The sequence below is a fragment of the Babylonia areolata genome, chromosome 28 (assembly GCF_041734735.1).
Source record: "Babylonia areolata isolate BAREFJ2019XMU chromosome 28, ASM4173473v1, whole genome shotgun sequence".
Taxonomy (NCBI): Eukaryota; Metazoa; Mollusca; class Gastropoda; order Neogastropoda; family Buccinidae; genus Babylonia; species Babylonia areolata.
In genome coordinates, this window is record NC_134903.1 from 657,501 (window position 1) to 667,500 (window position 10,000).

The window sequence follows — 10,000 nt, forward strand, 5'->3', positions numbered from 1 at the left end:
TCCAGCTGCGGATCGGCATGAACACAGGTTGGACCTCAGGGGTCAGGGGTCACGGGAGTGGGGAACAGGGGGGTGGGGGCGGGGGGGGGGGGGGGGAGGGGACTGAAGGGTGTGAGGGGCGTGAGGGTACGCTGGATATTGACATTTTCATCTTACACTGGCAAATTAAGACAGGTCATGATGTTGATGATCATGATCATGATGATAGTAGTAGTAGTAGCACTACTAGAGGACTCAGTAGTAGTAGTAGTAGTAGTAGTAATGCTGCTGCTACTACTACTACTACTACTACTACTACTACTACTACTACTACTGATGATGATGATGATAAGAATAATGATATTAATAATGATGATGAAGAAAATGATGATGATAGTAGCAGTAGTAGTATTTCTTGTGTCACCTGGGGGCATTTAAATATTATAAATGAACATCTTTCACACGCACTCTGTGTGTGTGTGTGTGTGTGTGTGTGTGTGTGTGTGTGTGTGTGTGTTTATATAGCGCTGAATCTTGTGCAGAGACAAACCAAAGCGCTTTCACACGCATGCATTACTCTAAAACTGGAGAAAGTGAAGACAAGGAAGAGGCAGGGAAGGGAGGCTATCTTGGGAAGAGGTGGGTTTTGAGGCCAGACTTGAAAGAGCTGAGTGCGGAGACTTGACGAAGCGAAAGAAGAAGTTCATTCCAATTGCAAGGTTCCGAGACAAAGAAAGAACGGCGGCCAACAGTGGAGTGTTTGAATCTGGGTATGCGCAACAGAGTGGATCCGAAGCCGATCGCAGAGAGCGAGATGGAGCGTACAGGTGAAGGTAGCCACAAAGATATAGATATATGTGCATGATGGGTGCACATTGGGATTGTATTGGTTCAACCAGAAACTGTTTCAATCCGATTTCATTCCATATGCTCCCTGGTTCGAATCTCGATAACGGAGCCTGGTGGGTAAAGGCTGGAGATTCTACGAATCTCCCAGGTCAACACATGTGCAGATCTGCTTAGCGCCTGAACCCCCTTTGTGTGTATACGCACGCAGAAGATTAAACGCGTACGTTAAAGATCCTGTAATCCATGTCAGCGTTCGGTGGGTTATGGAAACAAGAACATACAAAGCATGCACAAACCCCGAAAATGGAGTATGGCTGTCTAAATGGCGGGGTAAATAAACAAAACGATCATACATGTAAAATGTTATATGTTTGTATGTGTGCGTATCTGAAATCAAATTGCATGACACAGGAAACGAATGATGAGCGCCCAAAGGCAGTCGTCAGTTGGCTCTACCCAGGTAGGCAGTCTGTTGTGCAAACAACCCCGTGTTTGTCAAGTGCTTAGAGCGTGGTCCCCGACCAAGGACAGGCGCTGCATAGGTATCCATATCATTGGTCTACATTCAAAATCCATTTAGGCGCTGCATAGGTATCCATATCATTGGTCAACATTCAAAATCCATTTAGGCACTGTAAAGGTATCCATATCATTGGTCTACATTCAAAATCCATTTAGGCGCTATAAAGGTATCCATATCATTGGTCATCATCAAAATCCATTTAGGCACTGTAAAGGTATCCATATCATTGGTCATCATCAAAATCCATTTAGGCACTGTAAAGGTATCCATATCATTGGTCATCATCAAAATCCATTTAGGCACTGTAAAGGTATCCATATCATTGGTCATCATCAAAATCCATTCAGGCACTGTAAAGGTATCCATATCATTGGTCTACATTCAAAATCCATTCAGGCACTGTAAAGGTATCCATATCATTGGTCTACATTCAAAATCCATTTAGGCGCTATAAAGGTATCCATATCATTGGTCTACATTCAAAATCCATTCAGGCGCTATAAAGGTATCCATATCATTGGTCTACATTCAAAATCCTTGGCTGGTCTACATTCAAAATCCATTTAGGCGCTATAAAGGTATCCATATCATTGGTCTACATTCAAAATCCATTCAGGCGCTATAAAGGTATCCATATCATTGGTCTACATTCAAAATCCATTTAGGCGCTATAAAGGTATCCATATCGTTGGTCTACATTCAAAATCCATTTAGGCGCTGCATAGGTATCCATATCATTGGTCAACATTCAAAATCCATTTCAGCCCGGAGAGTGATGTGCTTTCAGGTCCTTGCATGGCGGGCATTGTGGGCACCATCATGCCCCGATACTGTCTGTTCGGGGACACCGTCAACACCGCCTCCAGGATGAAGAGTTACTGTCTGCGTGAGTTAGTCTTCCTTGTATTCTCTCTCTCTCTCTCTCTCTCTCTCTCTCTCTCTCTCTCTCTCTCTCTCTCTCTCTCTCTCTCTGTGTGTGTCTCTGTCCTCTGTCCCTCTCTCGCTCCCTATCTCTCTCTCTCTCTGCCTTTCTCTCCCTCCCTCACTCTCTCCTCTCTCCCCCTCTCTCCCTCTCTCTCCCTCTCTCTGTATGTCTTTCTATCTCCCCCCTCTGTCTGTGTGTCCCCCCCCCCTCCCCCGTCTCTTTCGCCTTCTCTCTCTGTCTCTCTCTGTCTCTGTCTCCCTCTCTCTGTCTTTCTCTCTCGTTGCCATCTCTGTGTCTGAGTTATCCTTCTTGTATCGTGTTGTACTGTGAACCAAGTTCCTCCTCCTGGTCTTCTTGTATCGTGTTGTACTGTGAACCAAGTTCCTCCTCCTGGTCTTCTTGTATCGTGTTGTACTGTGAACCAAGTTCCTCCTCCTGGTCTTCTTGTATCGTGTTGTACTGTGAACCAAGTTCTACCTCCTGGTCTTCTTGTATCGTTTTGTACTGTGAACCAAGTTCTACCTCCTGTTCTTCTTGTATCGTGTTGTACTGTGAACCAAGTTCTACCTCCTGTTCTTCTTGTATCGTGTTGTACTGTGAACCAAGTTCCTCCTCCTGGTCTTCTTGTATCGTGTTGTACTGTGAACCAAGTTCCGCCTCCTGGTCTTCTTGTATCGTGTTGTACTGTGAACCAAGTTCCACCTCCTGGTCTTCTTGTATCGTGTTGTACTGTGAACCAAGGTCCTCCTCCTGGTCTTGTATCGTGTTGTACTGTGAACCAAGTTTCTCCTCCTGGTCTTCTTGTATCGTGTTGTACTGTGAACCAAGTTCCACCTCCTGGTCTTCTTGTATCGTGTTGTACTGTGAACCAAGTTCCTCCTCCTGGTCTTCTTGTATCGTGTTGTACTGTGAACCAAGTTCCACCTCCTGGTCTTCTTGTATCGTGTTGTACTGTGAACCAAGTTCCACCTCCTGGTCTTCTTGTATCGTGTTGTACTGTGAACCAAGGTCCACCTCCTGGTTTCCTTGTATCGTGTTGTACTGTGAACCAAGTTCCGCCTCCTGGTGTTAGTGTGAGGACGTTCTTTTTGCTTAACGTAACGTAACGTATCATATCATATGATATCATGTGATAACGTGTGCAGCCAACAAGATTCACGTGAGCGGAAGTTCCTACAACTCACTGCGCAAACACAGCATGTACGTGCTCAAGTACCGCGGTGTCATTGAGGTCAAGGTCAGTGTGACTCTCTATAGTGGTTGTGTGTGTGTGTGTGTGTGTGTGTGTGTGTGTGTGTGTGTGTGTGTGTGTGTAATAAACTGTCTATGTATATTATCAACAGAATTATGTGAATTGTTTTCATGGTGGTCATTCCTTCATATGCATAATTGTGTTTGTTTGTTTATTTATTTGTTTGTTTGTGTGTGTGTGTGTGTGTGTGTGTGTGTGTGTGTGTGTGTGTGTTGCTTCCTTAGAGCTCTGTGACCGCCATGTGTTTGTTTATGTGTCTTCAATCAGGTGTGAATTTTTCCTGTTGTAGATTCCTCTACTGTATTCCTGTATCATATCTATATATATTATTGTTATCCTTCTTCTTCCACTTCTCCTCCTCCTCCTCCTTCCTCTTCTCCCCCTCCTACTCATCATTTTTCTCCTCCTCATCGTTCTTCTTCTCCTCATCTTCCTCTTCTTTCTCCTCATTATTATGATCGTCATCATCATTGTAAATCGTGTGACGTGACATGGAAAAGGCTCTATGATGACGTACTCATCCTCCCCCCTCCCCCCCCCCGCCCCTCCCCCCTCCTGTTCCTCCCCCTTCTTCTTCTTCTTATCATTATTATCGTTATCATTAATATCATCATTATTGTGATCATCATCATCATCGGAAAGGTGTGACGTGACAGGGGAAGTCTATGATGACATTCTCATCCCCCCCCCCCCACCACGTCCTCGTCCTCCTCCTCGTCCTCCTCCTCGTCCTCCTCCTTCTCCTTCTTCTATTTGTACAAACCACCATTGATCAGGAGATGCGCGGTCAGTCTATTGTTCTGATGATGCATGCGTATGAATGACTGGTGCGAAAGCGCTTTGATTTCTCTCTGCACAATATTCAGCGCTATATAAATACCATTCTTCTTCTTCTTCTCATTATTGTGATCGTCTTCATCATCGTAAATCGTGTGACGTGACAAGGAAAGGGCTCCGTGATGAGATTCTCATTCTTCTTCTTCTTCTACTCCTCCTCTCCTCCTCCTCTTCCATATTATCAGTAACTGGTGTGACGTGGCAGGGAAAGGGATCCATGATGATCATGATGACAGTAACTGGTGTGACGTGGCAGGGGAAGGGGTCCATGATGATCATGATGACAGTAACTGGTGTGACGTGGCAGGGGAAGGGGTCCATGATGATCATGATGACAGTAACTGGTGTGACGTGGCAGGGAAAGGGGTCCATGATGATCATGATGATGACAGTAACTGGTGTGACGTGGCAGGGGAAGGGGTCCATGATGACAGTAACTGGTGTGACGTGGCAGGGGAAGGGGTCCATGATGATCATGATGACAGTAACTGGTGTGACGTGGCAGGGGAAGGGGTCCATGATGATCATGATGACAGTAACTGGTGTGACGTGGCAGGGGAAGGGGTCCATGATGATCATGACAGTAACTGGTGTGACGTGGCAGGGAAAGGGGTCCATGATGATCATGACAGTAACTGGTGTGACGTGGCAGGGGAAGGGGTCCATGATGATCATGATGACAGTAACTGGTGTGACGTGGCAGGGAAGGGGTCCATGATGATCATGACAGTAACTGGTGTGACGTGGCAGGGGAAGGGGTCCATGATGATCATGACAGTAACTGGTGTGACGTGGCAGGGGAAGGGGTCCATGATGATCATGATGACAGTAACTGGTGTGACGTGGCAGGGAAAGGGCTCCATGATGATCATGATGACAGTAACTGGTGTGACGTGGCAGGGAAGGGATCCATGATGATCATGACAGTAACTGGTGTGACGTGGCAGGGGAAGGGGTCCATGATGATCATGATGACAGTAACTGGTGTGACGTGGCAGGGAAAGGGGTCCATGATGATCATGATGATGACAGTAACTGGTGTGACGTGGCAGGGAAAGGGCTCCATGATGATCATGATGATCATGACAGTAACTGGTGTGACGTGGCAGGGAAAGGGCTCCATGATGATCATGATGACAGTAACTGGTGTGACGTGGCAGGGAAGGGATCCATGATGATCATGACAGTAACTGGTGTGACGTGGCAGGGGAAGGGGTCCATGATGATCATGATGACAGTAACTGGTGTGACGTGGCAGGGGAAGGGGTCCATGATGACGTACTGGCTGACCAGCAAGAGTGGCGAGGAGACGTCAGCAGAGGTGGACCTGAAGACCTCCACGGCCATGTCTGGAGGAACCAGCACAGATCAGGAGATGCCCGGTCAGTCTGGTGTCTTGCTGTTGTCGTTGTTGTTGTTATGATTAGGAATATGATTGATATCATTACCATTATCATCGTCATTATTAATATCATCATCATCATCATTATTATTATTATTATTATTATTATTATTATTATTATTATTAGTGTTGTTGTTGTTACTGTTGTTTCTTGTTGTTGTTCATTTCTTCTTGTTTATATTGTTGATGATGTGACTGTTAGTAGTAGTAGTAGTAGTAGTAGTAGTAGTAGAAAGATTACCAACATATGTCATCTCCCTTTCAATGGTATCACGAGTTTTGAAGAAGAAGAAGAAGAAGATGATGATGATGATGATGATGATGATGGTCATGATGATGATGGTGATGGTGATGACGACGACAACGATGTCGATGATGATGAAGATGACGATACGGATTGCTATTTATTTGGCATTTACCCTTAACAACAACAATCATCAGAGATGGAGACGTTGTTCCCACTGGCCAATACACGGACATCTGCTATCTCCCTTTCGCTGTCATCAACATTATCCCCCCCCTCCGGCCCCCATCGCCCATCCCCCCCCCCTTCCCCACTACCGTGAATGTGACGTCGTTTATATGTCATTTTCTTCCAAGAAGTTCCCCTAGGTCTATGTTCCCCCACACCTATGTACATTTAATCACACATACACTTTTGATTACTGGTCACCAGCGGTCAGTGGTCAGCAGCGATCAGTGGTCAGCAGTGGTCAGTGGTCAGCAGTGGCCAGTGGTTAGCATTGATGAGTGGTCAGTGGAGTATGTGTGTGTGTGTGTGTGTGTGTGTGTGTGTGTGTGTCCAGGGGAGGTGAACGACATGTCCAGCGGCTCCCTGATGGGCAAGTTCGGCATGTTCGGCATGTCCGGGCTGTGCTCCCGCGGGGAGAGCCTGGAGTCCCAGCTGGGCTACAACGTGGAGCTGACCGCGGAGGGCGGTGCCTATGGCGACCCGCCCAAGATGCTGTCCCGCTGCCCGCCGCCAGGCCAGGAACAGGAGGACCCCAGAGAGAAAGAGTGATTCCCCCTCCCCCTTACACGGCGGCGACTCCGCCAGAGGGGGTGGGAGGGTAGGGAGCGAGAGAGGGAGACAGACTGAATGCCGGAATGGGAAGACTGGGTGCAGGAATGGGAACGCTGTAGACCGGAATGGGAATACTGGATGCCGGAATGGGAACTGTGTTTTCCGGAATGGAAACGCTGCATGCCGGAATGGGGTTGAATGAAGGGTGATGTCGGGCTGGTCTCTGCTCTCCTCTTTATTTGATTTTCTTGAATTGTATTGTAAAATATAACATTGTATTCCATTGTATAGGATAGTAATGTATTGTATCATATAACATGTTATTGCTTTGTATAGGATAGTAATGCATTGTAAAATATAGCATTTTATTGCTTTGTGTAGGATAGTAATGTTTTTAGCGCAGTATAACTCTTGTGGTGTTCTGCATGATTGTACTGTACTTGAAATGGTATTATAGTGCATTGTATATATGTTTGTATATGTGACAAACAGAAGACAGAAAGAAAGAAAGGAAGAAAAGAACAAAGAGAAAGTGATAGAGAGAGAAATGAAGAAAGATGGGAAAAGGCACACGAAAGAACTGGAAGGAAATGTGAATGTGAAGAAATTTGTTGAAAATGTAAAAAAACACTAAAAAAAACGTACATTGTCTGTTGTAAGACTGACTGTGTGGCGGACTCTATTGTGTGTTGTGCATGCGTTCTTCAGTGGATTGTGGTATGTACTTAAGGTTTGAAGATGCATTCTGCAGTGTGCGATTTTTTTACTTTTTTATATTGTGGTTATTCTTTTCAATATTGACATCTTCTTTTTTGTGTTCTTTATAATTATTATCGGTTCTTTCTTCCCTGGTAATTTTAAGTTTGTGTTCTTACGAAACGTTATGGAATAAAATCCCTACGTTAGTTGTGTGTCTTGCCCAAGTTACACCCCCACTCTCTCGACCAAGAGGATTTTAGAACAGTCAGCGTTGGGGATGGTTCCCAAAGGCCAGCTAGCTCCCAAGGCTGCAGCTCTAAGAGCCAGTGCAATTTTGCATCCAAATTTCAATATCGAAGTATTATTTTCTCTTGGTAACTATCAAGATATAATTTTCTTTTGATAACCACAGAAGTAGTATGCCTTATTTTCCTTTAGTAACTATCAAACCGATATTTTCTTTTGATAACTACCAAAGTATAATTTTCTTCAGCTGGTGTGTCAGCGTTCAAAGTTTTGAGTTTATGTCCAAAACGTACGGTGAATTAGCTTTCACTTACTTATACTTGTAGAAGTAAGTGCCCGTTATGAATTTTGGCATGGTAGAGGGCAGCCACTCTTGTCAGTTTTGGGCCAGTCCGTGAACGGTCTACCAACCCGAGGAGCGCTTATTTCAGGGTCTTCAGTCCAGTCTTTGGTGGCGATTGTTTGCATTTCTTCTCTCTCCAGTTTGCTGCACCCCCTGTCTTGTGTTCACCCTCAGGTCCATGCCGAAACATGGCGAGTGAGGTTTTTCGTTACAGCCGTGTGACTGGTTCGTTGTCTTCACCTTACTGATGCTGTACAGATAGTGTTGCTTTTTTCCTTTGTGTTTTAGAACTGAACGCTTGTGATTGAGAGGTTATTGTCGTTTTGACGTTGAACAATGACTTGTTGTTTGTGTTTTAGAACTGAACTCTTGTGATTGACAGGTTACTGTCGTTTTGACGTTGAACAATGGCGTGTTTTGTTTCTGTTTTTTCGGGTGAAAACATGATGTGTCATTTATTGGTGAACTGTTTGCATTTTGGAGCAAGAGAACGTTTTGAGATTCTTTCTGACTGTGTCTGTCCCTCTGCCTCTCCCTCTCTGTCTCTGATTCTCTCTCTCTGTCAGTCTCTCTCCCCCTCTCTCTCTCTCTCTCTGTCTCTCCCTGACTCTGTCTCTCTTTCTCTCCACCTCCCTCACACACACACACACACACACACACACACACACACACACACACACACACACACACACACACACCATATTACTCCACATACCACACACTCACATACTTTCAGTCTCGCTCTCTCTCCCATTCCTCCATGTCCGTATCGGTCTCGGTGTGGGTCTGATGTGCAGTGTGAATGGTTCATAAGATGGTCACCTTTCTTTGTGTCGGTTTTCGTGTCTTGTCGGCATTGTGGTGTTCTGGGATCAGAATGTCTAATGAGAGCCCCCTCCCCCACGTTGCATGCAAGTGCTATTGTTATTATTATTATTATTATTATTATTATTATTATTATTATTATTATCATCATCATCATCATCATTTTAAAATCTACAGTTGGTGTGTTTCTAGACTTGGTTTGACATTTCAGGACGGAGTTGTGAATCAGTGTGTTGTATCCATCACACCCCATAGTTAGTGGCAACACGATTAAACTTCTTGAAATCACTTTGTTTCTAATTGTGTTGGAATCACTTTGTTTCTAATTGTGTTGGAATCACTTTGTTTCTAATTGTGTTGGAATCACTTTGTTTCTAATTGTGTTGTCTGACTTGTCCTCCTCGGGTCAGCTTTTTATCTGGTAATTTTTTTTTTATTTTTTTTTTAATAATTATTGATTTTTATTTTTATTTTTAGGTCTCTTTCCAGTCTTGAAAACAGGGCGTTTCCATTATGACTTTTTTAATTTATTCTATGATTCTATGATTCGCTCGGAATTTTGTTGCCTGAATCTCTCTCTCTCTCAAATCAGAGAGAGAGAGAGAGAGAGAGTGTGTGACACAGAGAGACACTGACACTGACACAGGTTTAATTGTGAAGGCCACCTTTGAATATACAAAGGGGTGGGGGATACAATGGGGCAATTCGATCGCTCTTCACACACACACACACACACACACACACACACACACACACACACACACACACAAAAGGTGTACTGTACGTGAGTAACAGATAACTGGATGAAAAATACAAAGCATGTTTGTACTCATCATGTTTATAGTTACGTGAGTAACCGATAACTGGATGAAAAATACAAAGCATGTTTGTACTCATCATGTTTATAGTTATACTAATTCATTCATTGTGTAAATTCCTCTCTAAATTTTAAAGCGTAGTAAGTGTGCATAGCAAGATTTCTCTGGCACACACACACACACACACACACACACACACACAGAGAGAGAGAGAGAGAGAGAGAGAGAGAGAGAGAGAGAGAGAGAGAGTATTCTTTGTCAGTCGATGACGTTGTGGT

At 44.4% G+C, this 10,000-nt stretch overlaps 1 protein-coding gene across 1 annotated transcript in view; it reads left to right on the plus strand.

Moving 5' to 3' along the window:
• The window catches only part of LOC143301737 (uncharacterized), a 28,202-nt gene extending 21,414 nt beyond the window's left edge, over nucleotides 1–6,788 (plus strand). Inside the window, exons 10-14 of the mRNA XM_076616126.1 lie at nucleotides 1–27; nucleotides 2,139–2,237; nucleotides 3,422–3,513; nucleotides 5,624–5,747; nucleotides 6,574–6,788. The exon at nucleotides 1–27 is cut by the window's left edge and continues 111 nt beyond it. Of these exons, the coding sequence (XP_076472241.1) occupies nucleotides 1–27; nucleotides 2,139–2,237; nucleotides 3,422–3,513; nucleotides 5,624–5,747; nucleotides 6,574–6,788 (557 nt within the window). The remainder of the gene's footprint in view (nucleotides 28–2,138; nucleotides 2,238–3,421; nucleotides 3,514–5,623; nucleotides 5,748–6,573) is intronic.
• Nucleotides 6,789–10,000: the final 3,212 nt, after the last annotated feature.